General features: G+C 32.4%; 3 protein-coding genes across 6 annotated transcripts; 2 read left to right on the top strand and 1 right to left on the bottom strand.

Annotated features, from left to right (window-relative positions):
* Positions 1–7,149: 7,149 nt before the first annotated feature.
* Positions 7,150–13,372, top strand: LOC119371340 (oligopeptide transporter 4-like). Its single transcript, XM_089722761.1, has 6 exons — positions 7,150–7,944; positions 8,330–8,427; positions 10,482–11,051; positions 11,215–11,467; positions 11,767–11,949; positions 12,598–13,372. Exons 1-6 carry the CDS (start codon positions 7,393–7,395, stop codon positions 13,210–13,212), a joined length of 2,271 nt encoding a protein of 756 aa, XP_089578887.1. The 5' UTR covers positions 7,150–7,392; the 3' UTR covers positions 13,213–13,372.
* LOC105636022 (uncharacterized) lies at positions 12,314–16,626 on the bottom strand. Of its 4 annotated transcripts, none has more exons than XM_089722764.1 (9): positions 16,277–16,626; positions 16,101–16,196; positions 15,827–15,986; positions 15,539–15,718; positions 14,511–14,645; positions 14,202–14,284; positions 13,799–13,892; positions 13,604–13,703; positions 12,314–13,238 (listed from the first exon to the last, which is right to left on the bottom strand). In XM_089722764.1, exons 1-8 carry the CDS (start codon positions 16,609–16,611, stop codon positions 13,614–13,616), a joined length of 1,173 nt encoding a protein of 390 aa, XP_089578890.1. In that variant the 5' UTR covers positions 16,612–16,626; the 3' UTR covers positions 12,314–13,238; positions 13,604–13,613. The 4 variants fall into 4 exon arrangements, with proteins under 4 accessions (XP_089578890.1, XP_089578888.1, XP_089578889.1 ...); XM_089722762.1 differs by having other exon boundaries at positions 16,095–16,196; positions 16,277–16,621; XM_089722763.1 differs by having other exon boundaries at positions 12,314–13,163; positions 16,095–16,196; positions 16,277–16,621.
* A 510-nt stretch (positions 16,627–17,136) lies between these two features.
* Positions 17,137–17,469, top strand: LOC149495353 (receptor-like protein kinase FERONIA). Its single transcript, XM_089723147.1, has one exon. The coding sequence runs from the start codon at positions 17,137–17,139 to the stop codon at positions 17,467–17,469; it is 333 nt and encodes a 110-aa protein (XP_089579273.1).
* Positions 17,470–18,527: the final 1,058 nt, after the last annotated feature.

The raw sequence follows: 18,527 nt of genomic DNA, 5'->3' as shown, positions 1-18,527 counted from the left end.
TCTCTCTCTGCGCATCAGACTGTCACAGGCATGGCAACCTCTACAAGCTGCAAGAAACAGAAAGCAATTCAAGAGAATAGAGATTTGTTAGATTTGCCATTGGAGATAGTGCACTTAATACTTTTAAAGCTACCCATCGACGCCATCATGGATTGCATATGGGTTTGCAGAAATTGGCGCAATCAAATACTTGGCCAACCTAATTTCTCTGATAGGCTTCTTTCAAGGTTCTCTGACAACCTTATGCTTTTTATTATCAATCGCAGCAAAAACAATTATGGTTATGATCCTTTTACGAATTATGATTGTGGGGATTTCTACTTGCTTGAATGGCTTGATGACACTGGTATAAATGGTCAATCTTTCATGCTTAACATGGGGGAACCCTTTGATATTTACCTATTATATTTTGCGGGTTCGTGCAATGGGTTGTGTTTCTCGCATGAAAATTGCAATTATATATACATATGGAATCCGATTATAAAAGAAAGTGTTGTTCTTCCGAAGCCCACAACAATGGGGGAAAAAAAGATTTACGGATTTGGATTTTGTCCAGAAACTAATCAGTACAAGGTAATACAAGTTACACAAGGTATTAGTACATCAGATGACCCGCTCGTAACGTGGAAGTTTGAGATTTACAGCTTAGGATGTGATGAAGAATGGAGAAACATAAAATATATTCCTCTTTTTTATCATGTTATGATGGAATTGATGGAACAAGACATGATGATCCCTTTTGAAGGTTACCTTCATTGTTTTGCCAAGAACACTTCTTATTATGAGAGAAGAAAATCTGCATTATTGCTTTTAATATAAGCAGTGAGCAACTTCAATTGATAGAGCTACCCTCAACAATAAATAAGCAATGCCGATGGATAGAGCAGAAGCAGCAGAGCTTATGCTTGAGAGTATTGGATAATTGGTTAGCAGTACTTCATGAGGTAGCAGATGGTTCCTGTGAGATATGGGTAATGAAGAATTACAAGTTTGAGCAAACTTGGTGTAAAGTTGGGAGCATTCCATTGCAGATAAGAGATGGATTATCTATTCCAAATCCATTGGTTGTTACAAAAAATAAAGAATTGTGGATTTGTGAAGATACATATCGAATTGTCACTTTTGTTCCAAGTTTTGTTTCTCCCAAAATTCTTATCAAGGCCATGCGTAGTTAATAACATTGTTTTTGGTTTCTCTTTTCATTTCCTAATAAGATTTTGATTGAATGTGTTTTACTTCTCTTTTGTAATTGTGTTGAGTTGATTTAGCAACTAATAATAATAACAATAATAATAATTGATAAGTGTTATTTTTATAGTATTTTTAATATAGTTTTTATTAGGATTTTTAGTATTTTTTAATTATTTTAATTAGTTTTTATTTAATTTTATTTATATTTTTATGTAAAGTTTCCTTGAATCATATTTCACTTGTTCTTAAGAATTTTGCAGGATTTTTATAAGAAATCAGTTTATTTTCTATTTAGGCGCTGTGGGAGTCCTAATTAAGAAGAAATACAAAACCTAAACAGTTTCCTATCTTCAAAAGATTTCTTAATTCACTTTCTTAAACGAACACGGAAATATTTTAGAAAGTCTATATAAAGAAAGAGACTATCCATTCGAAGGGGAGCCATTCATTGCATATACCATCTTTTGTTTTATTGTTTTGTCTCTCTCTAAGACTTAAAGTGATCAAGATTTGTGTCAAGATTCAAGGAAGCAGCCCAGAATTTTTTGTTGACTAGTTTTTATCTCTAAACGCTTAATCTTGTTTTTATTTTTCATCATTTACATTGATTATGAAATTATTTTCAAGTTTAATTGAGTTTTATTTAATTACTATGTCGAACTAAATTCTCATACTAGGGATTTGATGTAGTTTAATTTTTTTTTTCAATTTATAATATTAGATTTATTTTTCTTTGTTAAAAGTATAATTTATTATTGAACTTAATGCTTTCGGGCAGAGTTTCTCTCCTGAATTGATTTATTTCGTTAATCACTATCTGGAGAATGGTGTTTGATATGGAAAAGGTAATAAATTACATGAGAATAATAATTTGATGCGGAAGCTATATGGTTTGACTCATGAGAAGTTTTCATAAGTTAATAATCTTAGGTTATGAATTCACAAAACAAACCATAAAACTTAATGATTTAATTCATGTTTGATTGTGCTATTGGAAGATAAGTAATTAGACCGGGTTAAAATAACTAACAATACATTGGAAGAGTTTGCTTGTTAGTGATTTTAAAGTTGTTTCCCTTACTTGAACAATTAAAATTAATTATCAACTAGTAGAATAAATTGAATAGAATTAAGTGGAGTCAAAATGCCTAGTAGATTTTAATCATTGATTACTTTTTATCAAAAATTGCCTTGTTTTATTTCTTTTCATTCTCTTTTATTTGTTGAAGTTAATTTCTTAAATAATTCCATTTATTGCCGTTTAAATAATAGTAGGTTAATATAATTTTGATACTTGGTATACAATCCTCGTGGAAACGATACTCTACTCATTATATATTACTTGTTGCGATTTCGTACACTTGTGAAAAATCACTGTCAATAATAATTAATGGTATAAGTGCATATTCGACTTGGCAAATATAGCTTTAAATTCAAAGCACACCTTTGTTTATATACTATTAATTTGTCATTCTACATGGAATCATGGTTTCGTTATATAATTTTTTCTAATTTACTCAACTATGATTCCTTCTTTATCAACGGCGTGATGAAATTAAAATGGAATTATCATAATTAGTTGTGTTAATCAGATGTGATTTAACTAGTTTTTTTACTATTGTGAAAAATAATAAATCTTTAATACCACTTTTTTTCTTTATGAAAATAAATGATTCATATAATTTTTATTATTTAGTCTGATGTAATAATTATAGTCATATGAATATGAGAAAAAAATAATAAGAAATTATTTAATTTTTCTGCGAATACTTTCATACCGTTTTGAATATAAAATAAATTTCATTCCAGATTCATATATAGGTATGTGTATAAAAAACTGTACAGTTTGCAACTCTAAAGTCTAAAGTGGTAATGTGGGTCTTGACTTTTCGAGTCAAAAACATTAGGCTTGATTTCTATAAGTCTGCCGGACCTTTTTCCATTGCCCAACGTTATCATTCTATTTGCTTTATAAGATTTCTTTTTAAATAAGTATTTGTATTAACATACAATCTTAGATTTGCTCAAATAATGGACATAAAGTGTAATATATATATATATATATATATATATATGGTTAAATTAGATTCGGTAACAGCTTTTTAAATAGTTTTTAGTTAAAATACTAAAAATTACTTTAAAAGTTAGATTTTGAACTAGATTTTAGAAGTTATGATAACTTTCTTTGAAAAATAAACGGCTATCAAAATAGCTAAATTTATCGAATAGACCCTAATTATTTAAAAAAATAAAATTGAAATATGATTCCAATAATGAATTCTATTTCCATTCCATTGAGTTTCGAAAACCAGTCAAATCTACACAAAATAATGAAATACACACGTAAACAAGCCTTGAGAATTGACTAAGTTTGGATTTAAATAATTGATAAACAATGGATTTCCATTTGATAAGTTAAAAAAGAAAAGTCATAATTAGCAACTTTCAATTATCAACCTTCTTATTTTCTTTTTTTTTTCTTCTAAAATTTTCCCTTCCCACTATTTTTTTTTTTTTTTTTTTTTTGAGAAGAGCCCTTCACATTATCTTATACTTTTAATATACATCCTTTCACCATTTTCAAATTTTAATTCATTAACTAATGATTTTTCGTACAAGACCATTTCTCAATTCCTTGTAATATATATATATATATATATATATATATATATATATTTTTTAATTCCTTATTTTCCTCATAAGTATCGCTATGCCTTTTGCCAGTATAAAACTAATTTTATTTTGAAGTTCGTGACTATCTCTTTTTGTAAATATTTTTTCTCAAATCAAATTGTTAACTATACGACAGATCGTTTATCGAATTCAAATATATATTTTATCATGTGAACCACTTTATCGAGAAATACTTGTTATATTAAGTATATTAAAAAAGATACAAACTATTATTTTCAAATAGAGAAATTCCTATGGTTTGTATCCAAGACAATAATTAAGGAGGGAAAAATATATATAAATGATTGACTTCCATGATTAAGGGTAAATCTTTAGGGGCTATAAATAGACCTTATGCTATTGAAATAATTATAAGGGCTATAGTAGAATTTGAACTCTTGCTTTTTTGGTATTTGGGCAACTCTCAATTAATATGCATATGGAGGAGATTAGACATACACATATAATTATAAACAACATGTTAAATCTAGGGCGACATACCAATACATAGTCTAGTGATAAGTGTATATACAGTCTGATAATATATTCAGGTTCGAATCCCCTCCCAACACTTAAAAAAACATGTTAAATCTAGAACCATTGGTGCAATGTTGACCTTACTTTAAGATTTATATATAATTCAACATTTGAATTTATGAGGTGCACTAGGAATATATTCTAACTACTTTTATAGTGAAGAAAGTTAATTTTTTTTTTTTTTTTTATTGAGGAATATAATGTGAAGATGACATTTACTATTTGGGTGTAGGCATGGCCAAATCACGGTTCATGGAACCGGAACCGGGACGAACCGGAACCGGAACCGGAAGATTCCGGTTCGGTTCCGGTTCCAGATATTCTAGAACCAGAACCGGCGGTTCCAGAAAACCGGCCGGAACCGGTTGGAACCGCCGGTTCTCCGGCCGGTTAGAACCGCCGGTTCGAACCGGTTCGAACCGGCGGTTCTAGCCGTTGTAACTGTCAGATTTTGAATTTTTTTATTATTTTTTTTTTTTTTGTAAATTTGTTGTAAAATCTCTTAATTACCCCTCCCAACGGCTATAAACGGCTATATAACGGCTAGTTTTAAGGGTATTTTGGGAAAAAAGAATTTTTGGATTTATTATAAATACCTCATTTTATTTACAAATTAATTACAAAAAAATCTCAACTCTCTCTACTTACTTTATCTCTACAATATACTACACTCTCTACTTACTCTCTATACAATATACTACACTCTACTCTATATTATTCATTTATTCTTCTCTACTCTATAATCTCTCTTATTAATTAATTATTGTCTCTATTTTTTTTTATTCAATTTTCCAAATTATATTTTATTATCATATAATGGCAAGTGGAGGAAACTCAAATTCGGGTAAGGGCAAGGGAAAAATTGAAGAATCATCTATTCCTACAAACGACATCTATAATATAATTCCCGAGCAATTTAATTTTGAGGGGTTTCCAAATGAAAGTTTGGATATTCCAACTCAAGAATCCGAATTTAATGAGCAATTTCAAGAAGATGAAGAACAAGAGCAAGAGCAACGAGCAAAAATTTTTACAAGAGCAAGACAAAGTTCCCATTTTTTTTTTTTAATTATGTTCAAACATTAAAAAAAAATTCAGTTGAAATTTAAAAAAAAAAATTATGTTCAACTGTTAAGTCTTTAAAAAAATAAATGGAATTCAAGTAATTTTAAATTTTTTAAGTGTATTTTTTAATTTTTTATGTTCCAAAAATTTTTTTTAACCCGTCTTCAAAATTTAAATTTTTTTTATTCTATTTTTTAAATTTTTTATGTTGAATTAATTTTTTTTTACACCGTTCTTCAAGATTTAAAATTTTTTAGGTGTATTTTTCAATTTTTTATGTTCAAAAAAGAAATTTTTTTAAATTTTTTAGGTGTATTTTTCAATTTTTTATGTTCAAAAAAAAATTTTTTTAAACCGGTTTTCAAATTTTAAAATGTTAAAATTATGCGATTCGCCGGAAAACCGATCGGAACCGTCGGTTTTGTAATCGGATCGGAACCGGAACCGGAACCGGAACCGGAACCGGACGGTTCCAAACCGGAACCGGAACCGGTCCTGTACGGTTCGGTTCCGGAACCGGAACCGCCGGTTCCGGAACCGTGGCCAAGCCTATTTGGGTGTCTAATGTGCTCACTTTTCTCTTATAATGACACAAAACACTATTTTCCTTCCCTTTAAAAGAAATCAATCAAACATTTCTTTTTCAAAGTTACCGGATGCAATCTGTGTAGGTTTTTTTTTTTTTTTTTTTTTTTTTTTTTTTTTTTTAATGTATTAGGAAAGCTTGCTTGTTTGATTTCAATTTCGCTCAAGTTTAGTAATTTGATCATTGAACAAAAAAAAAAAAAAATCACGTTTAAGGTTCTATTACCATTTAATTACTTATAAAGTTAACTAAAGTTAAAAAAAAATATTTTTTTTTTCTTATGCATCAATACTAAAACCAAGAATAAATTTATTTACCAATTGAATTATGACTTTATATATAAAAATTGAAAATTAAATTAATTTCATGCTTTTTTCATAATGAAATCTTCTGTTAATGATTATTTAGTATCAATTTCTAATTTTGTGGATTCCTGAAGTTTTTTTTATTGATTTAACTTCTTTTGCTGATAAAAGAAAATTTCTAACTTTGCCATCTTGCCATTGACTTGCACTAGCACGACATTGAAAAATAATAAAAAATATTTTTAATTGATTTTGGAATATAATTAAGATTATTCAAGACCACAATAAATTTAAAATAATTTATAAAAAATAATTTTTTAGTATATTTTTCCTTAAAAAAATTATTTTTAAAAGATAAAATAAATTAAAACAAGTTTTAAAGACCAAGATATGACTCTTTTAAAATCCAAAATTAATCCCAACAACATAATTCAAATCTAAAATGTGAGAATAAAATCATTTAAAAGTAATGGAAAATAATTTGATAACATTATTAAAAAGAAAAAAATGACGCTTATTATCTAATCCATAATATTATTTCGATTTATTTAATTTTATACAAATCAAAATACATAACTTTAATTAATAAATTGTTGATTGAAGTGATAAGCGAATCGATCATTATAATTCACTTTGCTGTGAAGATAAAAAATTATAAGAACAAAAAATCTTTACGCTCTATGACCCGTTAGGAATTAAACCTATTGCTTATATAAAAAAAAAATCATAGCTATAATTGAGATTTTATAAAGGGTGAGGTAAGCCACTTGCTTCTCACTTTGAGCCTACAAATCTTAAATAAAATCTTTCCCATCCTAAAAAGCAATGTTTGATATTTCCACTTGTTTTGATTTATTTAGTCCCATAAATCAAACCATCTTAATCCCTCCGTCATGTGACTTTCCCCTAGCTGGCAAAACTACTTGACTTAAAAAGCTCTCTCAATACTCTTTTTCTTCCTATTCACATAACATGCAATAAAAAGCCTACACCTTCCTCCTCCTCCTACTACCAAAGCCTCTACCAATCTTGCCAATGGGAACTCTGGAAGTAGAAACACCTTACTTCGCCGCTGCCGCCACCAATGTCACGAAACTCTCCGACCCAGAAAAACCCATCAGCGGCGTTGAAGAAGACGACGACGTTTCACCTATTGAGGAGGTCCGGCTAACTGTTAATAACACCGATGACCCAACCTTGCCTGTTTGGACCTTCAGGATGTGGTTTTTGGGCTTACTATCATGTGGGCTTCTTTCTTTTCTAAATCAGTTCTTTGCCTACAGAACGGAGCCTCTTGTAATTACACAAATTACAGTTCAAGTGGCCACACTTCCTGTTGGCCATTTCTTGGCTGCTGTACTTCCTAAGACTCAGTTTCGGATCCCAGGTTTCGGGTCAAGAAACTTTTCTTTAAACCCGGGTCCGTTTAATGTGAAGGAGCATGTGCTTATTTCCATTTTTGCTAATGCTGGAAGTGCTTTTGGATATGGATCTGCTTATGCTGTTAGTATTGTTACTATTATTAAAGCGTTCTATAAAAGGAAAATCTCTTTCTTGGCTAGTTGGATTCTCATCATCACTACCCAGGTAATGATAAGTGGTGTTTCTTGATTTTCATGTTTCCTGGAAGCAAAAAAAGTTTCTTGCTTTTCCTTTTCTTGTTTTAACAAGTAAAGAAGCGAGATTATTTCATTTGAAGGCAGAAAAAAACATTACTTGCTTTTTTTTTTTATTATTATTTGTCTCTCATAGAGAGGGACAAACTAAAAGACAGGCTGAAGATAAACTCGATTTTTGATAAATTATATATCAAAGAAGCAAATTATAAATTATTTCTACTTTTTTAATAGTATTTTAAAAGTGGAATTTGATTCGTTAAATTATTGCAACACACAGTTTAGTGAGATGATTTGGTTTCTAATTTATAATTAAGTGAAGAAATAATAATTGGAGGTGGGTGGATGAACGTTAGGTACTTGGATACGGTTGGGCAGGGCTTCTGAGGAAATATGTAGTGGAGCCTGCACATATGTGGTGGCCAAGTACTTTGGTTCAAGTTTCACTCTTCAGGTATTCCTCTCTTTCTTCTTTTCACTATTTTTTAATTATCATTATCTTTCTACTTGCACGCCAATCATCAATTATAGTGGGATTATATTTTTTTCTAAAACAATCTCACCTTTAAATCTTCTTAATTAAAAAAAGCAGCTGTGAAATGAAAGTGGGTTGGGTATCCGTGAAATTTAAACTAATCATGTACGTATCATTTAAAATTTTACTATCTTTATTCATTTAAAATCTGTTTAAATATCTATTTAAATATTCGTATTTAAACCTATTTAAATTTTTACCATCTGTATCCATTTAAAATTCATTTAAAGTATTTTTATACAGGTAAAATATCCGTGAATTTTAACTATTTAAATCTGAACTAATTTGAAATATAACTATTACTAATAATTGATAGAATATTCATGAGTGTCTAATAGCGGATAACGATTGATAATTACCCAAAGATGATAGTAATGTTCCATTCTATTCTAAATTCAGTTATAACTATCGAAGTCGGGCGGATATTCTAAATAGCCGCACAGCCTCCATCCCTGTGGAACCAATATTCAATATTCCAAATTAAAAGGGACAAATCATAAATTTTTTGTACCAATTTCTAGAGTAAATTTGAAAATTTTTTTTGTGGTCTAGGGGACGATGTCATGATGATGTAATAATAATAACAATAATAAAAGATCAATTGTAGAAAATGACAAAGGGAATCTTTGTGTGACCATAAACTAGTGGCTAGATACAAAAGAGTTGTCAATTTTGTTTTGCTTATTTATCTTGAAGGCATTTGGATAAAGTCAGTCAGCTAGAATCTTCTGACAGGCCAGTCGTCAGCAATAGCTGATTATCTGTTCATTGAAACGCGATTCCAGAAATAAGAACAAGCAAGTCATTCCAAAATTACTCACAGTCTCGTTTGGCACTTACTGAAGAAAAAAATAAAAGGATGATAAATGCATTCTCCCTCACTAAAATTTGTAAAAAAATACATAAATCGGTTCGGTTCAGTTTAAAAATACCTGTAAAATTGAGACAAGTCACAGTCTATGATATACCATGTGAATAATTCATAATTGCATAAGGAACTTTTCAAAGTTAAATCAGATTTTTTCTTGATGGGTAAAATTGTCTTTAGCTGGGTATTAGGTTTGATGGTGAAAGGAAGATCAAATTTGGTGGGGCCCGCTTGTCAATATAATTGAAATGCCAATTTCTTTCCTTCTTTTGTTTTTTTTCTTTCTTAAGCTACTTGTTCTAAAAATAAACCACCGTGTGGGAGTGGGACCCAGTTGATTGTGATAAGCCTCATCCCACAACATTGCATAAAATGAGGACCTTATTTATTAATTAATTAATTTTAGATTTGAGATAATCCTGATTTAATAAAGCCCTCAAACTATGAAAAATATGATAATCACCATAATTTTTGTATATTTTTTTTAAAAATATTATCCCCCCGCCCCAACCAAAAAAAAATTTCAAAATTTTGTTTTCTCACTTATATTTTATAAATTCTCTTAAACGAAATATAAGTTTGACCACTAAATTCTCTAGAATTTTATTTGTTATTCATATATTTTTAAAATTATAATTATAATACACAATTTTGGAAATTTGTTCATATTCCCCCCCCCCCCCCCCCCCTCTCTTTTTTTTAGTTCTACTTTTTTTGTCCTTATTCTTGGCCTCCCATTTTTTCAAGTCTAGTTTCAACCTAGCCTTCCCCTTCAGCAGTTATGGATTTACCAAAAACGAAAGCTTTTCTTTTCTTTTATTTTTTCCCCTCTCAATGTAATCAGGCTAGTGCATTCCTTATATTAAATAAATGACAACCATCACTCACCTTGGACAAACAGAGGGATGTTTCAAACTACCTAATCATTTACTTCTGTGTACCTCTCTTGCTGCTATCTCTATTCAAACTTAACAAAACTGAATTTACTTTGATATGTTCAATTTGCAGGTATGTTTCCAGCACTTGGCTAGCACCTATAACAGATAATGTAATTAGACAATGCCCATGAGCCAATGTTTTACATAAGTCTGGTATAATTTTGCAGGGCTTTACATGAGAAAGATGATAGAGATCAACGCATGACACGAGCCAAGTTCTTCCTAATTGCACTTATATGCAGCTTTTCCTGGTATTTAGTTCCAGGGTACCTATTCACAACACTTACAAGCATTTCGTGGCTCTGCTGGGTGTCTTCAAAGTCAGTAACAGCACAGCAACTAGGCTCAGGCATGAGAGGTCTTGGACTTGGAGCAGTGACGCTTGACTGGACTGCAGTCGCTTCCTTCTTGTTCAGCCCCCTCATTAGCCCTTTCTTTGCCATTGTCAATGTTTTTGTGGGATATGTGTTGATAATTTACATTGCCATTCCCATTGCTTACTGGGGTCTAGACTTGTACAATGCACACAGATTTCCAATATTCTCTTCACATTTGTTTACAGCTCAAGGAAATAAGTATGATATACCAGCTATAGTTAATGACAAATTCGAGCTAGAACTACCGAAGTATGAGGAGCAAGGAAAAATTCATTTAAGCATGTTTTTTGCTCTGACTTATGGCTTTGGTTTTGCGACCATTGCATCGACTCTTACCCATGTGGCTTTCTTCTATGGAAGGTAATCTTTTACTCACAAAATCATTAGTTGAGTTTCTTCATTTCAATTTCCCCACAAGAGAGCTCTTAGAAGCTTTTTCAGCTTTCTTCAATATGTTTTTCATTGATATGTTATCAACTGGAAATTTGTATCTGCATAGTATCATGTTCTGATGTATCCACAGGGAGATCTATGCAACATATCGTGCTTCTTACAAAGAAAAGGAGGATATCCACACCAGATTGATGAAAAGATACAAGGACATTCCTTCCTGGTGGTTTCACTTGTTATTGGCTGTGACACTCGCAGTTGCTCTTGTTCTCTGCTTAGTCTTGAATGATCAGGTTCAAATGCCATGGTGGGGACTCGTCTTTGCCAGTGCTATGGCTTTCTTCTTCACACTCCCAATCAGCATTATAACTGCAACAACAAACCAGGTAATTTATTGAACTTTTACCCTAATTTGGAAATCTAAATCTGAAAAAAGTTAAAAGATTAAAAAAAAAAAAAAAATCCTATACCGCTCGGTCTCCCAGAAGTTCTCATGCATTCTACCGAAGGATAAGGTGCTGCTATGTAATGGGTTTTGGCATGCAATGTTGGTGCCAGCAGTGAAGAACCTCTTATTTGAGAACTTTGGCCTCAGTTCAATGGATATAGTGGCCATTCTTTTCCCAATTTCATTCTCTACACAAACTTTTGTTTCATCACTAACAATCTGATAATTCATGTATAGACACCAGGCTTAAACATAATCACGGAGTATGTTATGGGTATCATATATCCAGGAAGACCAATTGCCAATGTATGCTTCAAAACCTATGGTTATATGAGCATGGCGCAGGCTGTCTCCTTCCTCAACGATTTCAAGCTAGGACACTACATGAAGATCCCTCCAAGATCAATGTTCTTGGTTCAGGTACATTTTTCTTCTTGCCAATCTTGTATCAAAAGCACGCAAAAAATAAAAGGGCAAAATCTGTGGAATCCAGTTCAATGTTATAATTGAATAAACATTTGTTAGAAACTCTTCTACCCGAATGACCTTGCACAATTTAAAGTGTGATATTTACAGTATTGAAAAGACAAACCCTTGATCTCATCTGCTTCTTCTGCTTCTTCTTCAGGAGAATAGCAGATATGGTAACTCTTCCTACGTCAATCGGAATCATCTCTAACAATTTTGACTGTACAAATGTCATGCTTTCTTCCACATTTTAAACCCTGCAATTGATATCGATAATTTTCCTCCCATGCTGATGATGGAAATTCAAATCTTACAGTAGAATGTAAAATGCTGCATTTTATAACATTATGTTAAAATTCATGTATAGCCAGAGCATCCCACGTCTCAGAATGAGTTTCACCAAAATATTTTGCAAGGAAATCGTCTAATCATGGTTTTTGGGCATCCTGAATCATTTGGTGATGAAACTTCTAACTTACAACGCAAACAATCAACAGCAGCAAATATTTTTTATTGTTTGGTTTTACACTGAATCTACCGCTTCGAGTTACAATCACTAACATTCTATTTCTATGTTTCTTTTCCCATGGAAATGTGTAGTTCATTGGAACAATTCTCGCTGGAACAATCAATCTTGCAGTGGCATGGTGGCTGCTGAACTCCATTCATAACATATGTCAGGATGATCTGCTTCCGCCCAACAGTCCTTGGACATGTCCAGGTGATCGAGTCTTCTTTGATGCATCTGTCATATGGGGTTTGGTGGGACCTAAACGGATCTTTGGAAGTCTTGGAAACTATCAAGCCATGAATTGGTTCTTCCTTGGAGGTGCAGTGGGACCACTTATAGTTTGGGTGTTGCACAAATCATTCCCCAAGCAATCTTGGATTCCCCTGATTAACCTTCCAGTTCTTCTCGGATCAACTGGAAATATGCCTCCAGCAACAGCAGTAAACTACAATTCCTGGATCATAGTAGGAACAATTTTCAATTTCTTCGTCTTCCGCTACCGGAAGCATTGGTGGCAGAGGTATAATTACATTCTTTCAGCAGCACTGGATGCAGGGGTGGCCTTCATGGCAGTTTTATTATACTTTTCAGTGGGTATGGAAAATAGAAGTTTAAATTGGTGGGGCACAGAAGGCGAACACTGTGATTTAGCAACCTGTCCAACAGCCAAGGGAATAGTGGTTGATGGCTGTCCAGTGAACTAATTGTATTCTTCTTCTATTGCACGTTTCTGTTTAAAGTTAAAGTGTTGCATAGTATAGAATTAGAATATGAGAAAAAAGTATAATCAAATATCAAACTACAGGAATGGAGCAATTGTAACAACTCAAGGCTTTATATGAATTATAATTTCTAATGTAAAAATTTAGCTTCCTATATAAAGCACAAGTCTATTACAAAATAGATTGTAATCCAGGGAACATGATTCAAGTTTGAACTCCTAAGGATAGAAAGGTCTTAATTCAGATTGAGTTTCTTGACTCATCAACCGACATGCAAACCCATTACACCATGCTTTGATGGCAGTGAATAACTTGCTCGCACAAGAGTCCACTAACATAATGATTAGAGCATTTTAACAATAATGCTTCATACCTTGATCTAATCATGATAGTTTATTTGAGAGCCACTGATTGTACTCATCCATCCGTATGATGAAGGAGCTGGAACTCAGTGAGCCACCTCCACCATATGCCTTCACGTTCAGAAAGTTAAATGGAATTCACTTTAGGATTCAGCCAAATAATCAGAATAAACAGTTAAAATTTCATGGTTTTTCAAGGTGCATACCTTTGCAATTTCTGAGGTATCAGTAGCAGTATCTGCACTCCTCAAGCACATTTTAAGATTATTTCGTTGCATGTAGATAACAACTCCTATGGGCCTGATAAAATTGACGTATACTATAATGAAAATTATAATGGGAAAATGATAGACTTTGATAGCATACGTAATGCAACAGTTAGCGAGACACTGTGTGATAAAGCAGCAAGATTATGAGAATTTAAACATGAAAAAATCACACATACAAAATCAAGTCTGTCGACCAATAACATATTAGAATTTAAGTCAGCTCTATGTTAAATGAAAAACTGCCCCAATATCCCTACAACTACAATCAATGGGAATTTCGAAACAATACTATGACTGACAACTAAGAGAGAATTTTGTCTAGATACCAAAAACACATTACCTTAGACCAGCTGCAGCACTTTTTACGCTAAGCTGCCTGCCAATTTCATCAGCTAAGTTGGAATAGCCATCTGCTCTAACTCCCTGTAATCAAGGAACAGGACTAATAAGATCACATAGAAGTTAACACCAGGAAGAAACTGTAGGTCAGGTTTAGAAACTCGGGGACAGAAAGAGAGAAAAGTGATGGAATACATCAAATGTTAGGTTAAAAAGAGAATAAGAAGAAGAAGAAATGTTGGAGCATGGTTCAATGATAATCAGGAAAGATTACTGCAAAAGATGATTTGAGAATAGAGATCTATAATACCAGGCACTCCCCATAAAATCCTCTACCCAGTCGAATTTTAAAAGCTTTATCCAGCAACTTGCTTGCAGTACTCTGACGAGAGGAAAAATAAGAATTTCCCTTGGCGATTAAATCGGTGGAACTTATCTCCAGTAACTACTAAATGGAAATTTAAAGAAACTTCAGTTATGATAAATATATTGGAAATGATGAAGAAATATGAAGAGAGGATGTTTCAGTTTTTATATATATATATATATATATATATATATATATATATATATATTTTAAACATCTTCTAGAAATATTCAAGCTTTCAAGCAATTGCAGTAAATAATACACTGTTTGTAACTCAAATTTTGACATTTAAAGCATATTTCCATTCTTCTGCTAAGTCAGAATTAAATGACTAAACTAACTGTTGTTCACTTTAGGGCTTCTGTTTCATCCAGCTTAAAGAAAAATGTTAAAGGAACCTCCTAAAAGATTGTCAATAAAATTTGATCAAGAAATAGATCTCACAAATAAAAGTTATCCAACTAGTTATCATTTGATGCAATTCCTTATAAACTATACTCCACATCGAATTCTCTTTATGACATTCATTGGGCAGTATTATAGATAGTACGACAGTCTACCATCGCCAATAACTAGATACCCTAGTAACAAATTATAGAACATACCTTCATGAATCAAGCAACAACTAATTTCCCACAGAAGATTTCCCGAAAACTAATGCATTCAGTTAATCACTTCCTACCTTTGATATTATAATCACTCAGAGTTACTGAGCCTCAATGCTAATTTCTAGATTCAAAAATCTAACTTCATTAACAGCTGATGACTTGCGTGCTGATTATCTCCAAATTTTATTTTCTTTATTACCTCTACTTTCCATTAGCCAAGCCAACAAAAACTTTAACCTAACCATGCAACAAAGGATTGCAGTATCATACAAGCACACTAATACAAACATTTAAGATTCCCATTTAAATATATAACCACACACACATAAAAATTAGACAGGAAATATAGGGAATATTTCAAACCTTTTCAAACATATGTGGGTTAGTAACACAATTTATCTTTGAGCGCCATTCACTTAGTCCCATATTAAATGCTCCAATGTCTGGCAGACTCCATCGCCGAAGATCTACATCTTCAATGTGCTCAAGAACATCTTCAATCTGCACTTGTTCTTCTGGGTTTAATAATCTGGCAACTTCCCCCTTGTATTGATCAAGAGAAATGAACTCTCACTTTAATATAAACGTATTTTCCCCACTTAAAATGCCAAAAAACTAAAGCACAAAAGAAATAGTCTCTCTGCAACTTACATGTGAAGATTTCATATCCACAAGTTCGTTAGAAAAATATTCATATACAGCTGTAGAGCTACTCTTCTCAATATCAACATAAAATGTAATTTTCTGTTCACAGTCTTCAGTAGATGGAATTTTTGAAAGTACTGATTTTCGGTGATCGAAACCTATTACCCTATAAATTAAAAACCCATTAAATTTAACCTCCATAGCATAACATTCACAAAACAAAATGAAACAATTGGTGCATTGCAGGACGAATTGATTAATACTGCTAGCTTACTCGCACATTGATTGTCGTGCAAGACTGGAAGCAAATCCAGGGGGGCCAAGAAAATCAAGCAAGTAACATCTTTCAAGTCCTTCAAAGTTTAAATCTCCAATCCTATAAGAAGCCATAAATTGGTACAAATTCAAAATCTATTCAAGTATATTTATAACATTTTCAAAGTGGCATTTGGTTACCTGAGAGGCTCAATGGAAGAAAAAGGCAAGATGAGGGAAGGAAGATTGAGGCGAGAGTGGAAGATACGAGCAAATGCAGCAGAAAAAGCTCCGGAGAAAGAAGGGTAGTTGTACAAGACCATGTTTGGGACCTTCTCTTCTCTTGCTTTCGCTATTGCTTCTAGGGCAGCAACTGATCGAAATCCATGAGTTCCCAGTACAGTTTCCAGAATTGAAGCTTCCCTCAAGGTAACGAAAGGTGGCTTCCATCTCCATTTTCGAGACAGCGTGGAGAGAGCCATCGAAGAACTGTCCAATAACTGGTGCTCAAAACGGTATCGTTGCTGCTGGTGCATACGATACGGAGGGGAATTGGTGAACTTTACTAGAGATATTTACATGGGCCAACCAGTAAGGCCCACACCAAGATTAATTAGTACTTATAGGGCTGGATCCAGCCCAATTTCACTTTTTATTTCTTTTCCCTTTTATTTTTTTTATCGTTTAATTAAGACACTCCAAAGTCCATTTTATTTCTAGGCAAGTAATTTCCTTTCTCTTGCTACATCAAAATTCTTCTTATAGTCTCAGTGTTAGCAAAACTGTCTCCAGAATTGTGGGATTGAGATAAATGTGTAGTTTATAGTACATTGGTGCTGTCTCAGACACACATTTCAACCATAGTAAAGGGCACCTTTGGTTACTTAGATCCTGAATATTATCGACGCCAAAAACTAACAGAAAAGTCTGATGTTTACTCATTTGGAGTGGTACTTTTTGAGATTTTATGTGCTAGGCCTGCTGTGATGCCAATGGGAGAAATTGAAGATGAGGAATATGAGAAAGTAAATTAGGCAGAATGGGCATCAAATTGCTACCAAATGGGGACTCTTGATCAAATAATTGATCCATATTTGAAGGGAAAGATTGCCCCAGAATGCTTCAAGACTTTTACCAGTATAGCTAGGAAGTGTTTAGCAGATAAAGGAAGTGAAAGACCGTCCATGGGAGATGTGCTTTGCAATTTGGAGCTTGCAATGCATCAGCAGGATGCTGCTGATTTACTAGAGGACATGGCTCAAAAGGTGGCCAATGGGAGGATGAATGGTGAAGTTACAATAAGTATTAATAACGAACAATGCATTCATTTGTATAATTCAGATAAAACTCCAGGGGTGGAGTTTTCTGAGATCATGGTTCCCATGGGACGTTGAGGAGAGACTCATTGTCAACTGAGATTCCCAGTCCATTGAGCTAAGCATCACTTATGTATGATACAGATAATAAGTAAATAGTCTACCTATGAACGTGTCTTCCTTTTCAATTCCTCATTCTTTATCAGCTAGCTAAATAAAAATTCCAACCATATATGCATGATGAGAAATTATTACTCCAGTGAATACAAGAATTTCACATACGTAAAATACCTTATTTTATGTTTGGCCAAATGGGTAATGTGTAATGACTAAAAATTCCAAAATTTTGACCTATCAACTGCCATATATTTTTCTTTCTTGAATTAATATTGACTCCTACTTTTAGCACTCTATGAATTATGGTCAGGTCAGCCCATAAGATATGTGCCAAAACACCTCAAATGCTTATAAACGAAAAAGATAGAGCAGTATAACAACAGAAAAAACAAAAAAAAAAAAAAAAAAAAACAAAAAATTTTGTTTCTTTTTTAAACAAAAATTTGTTAGAAACACTAATAGCATTTTAATAAATTTAACAATTATCAAACATTATAATAATACATCAATAAGTGTATATAAAAATAATAATAATCCGAAGTTCCAAACCAAGAGAGCCAACTAATGTGTCCATGCTGTTTCTGTAGTAGCCATAATACTCAAAATATATATAATTCAGAAAAAAAAAATCCAATTATCAGATTTACCAAACATAAACAAGTAATTTCCTGGTAGGATGCATTATGCTATTTTCACAGTAAAAAATACAAATACCGGGAAAAAGAAAAAGAAAAACTCTACCAAATGGAACATAATTAAATCAAGAAGAGAAGATGTCTTGTTGGAACCTGAGGAGTTCAATGGAAGAATGGAAAATGGAAGCAAATGAATCAAAGAAAGATCCTGAAATTGAAGAATTGCTTTTCTCTACAGTGTAAAACTTGGCTTTTCTTTATATTTAGTTGTTCTTAAAATTGCTTCAAGAGAAGTAGCAGCAGCTAACCGTAATTTGAGCGATAAAGCCATCGAAGAAATCCCAAAACAAAATCATTTTTTATTATGGGAGATTGGAATTGGAG

Source organism: Jatropha curcas, chromosome 6 (genome assembly GCF_041381405.1).
Source record: "Jatropha curcas cultivar XTBG-Jc1 chromosome 6, XTBG_Jcur_1.0, whole genome shotgun sequence".
NCBI lineage: Eukaryota > Viridiplantae > Streptophyta > Magnoliopsida > Malpighiales > Euphorbiaceae > Jatropha > Jatropha curcas.
This window is presented reverse-complemented; position numbering and strand designations above follow the sequence as displayed.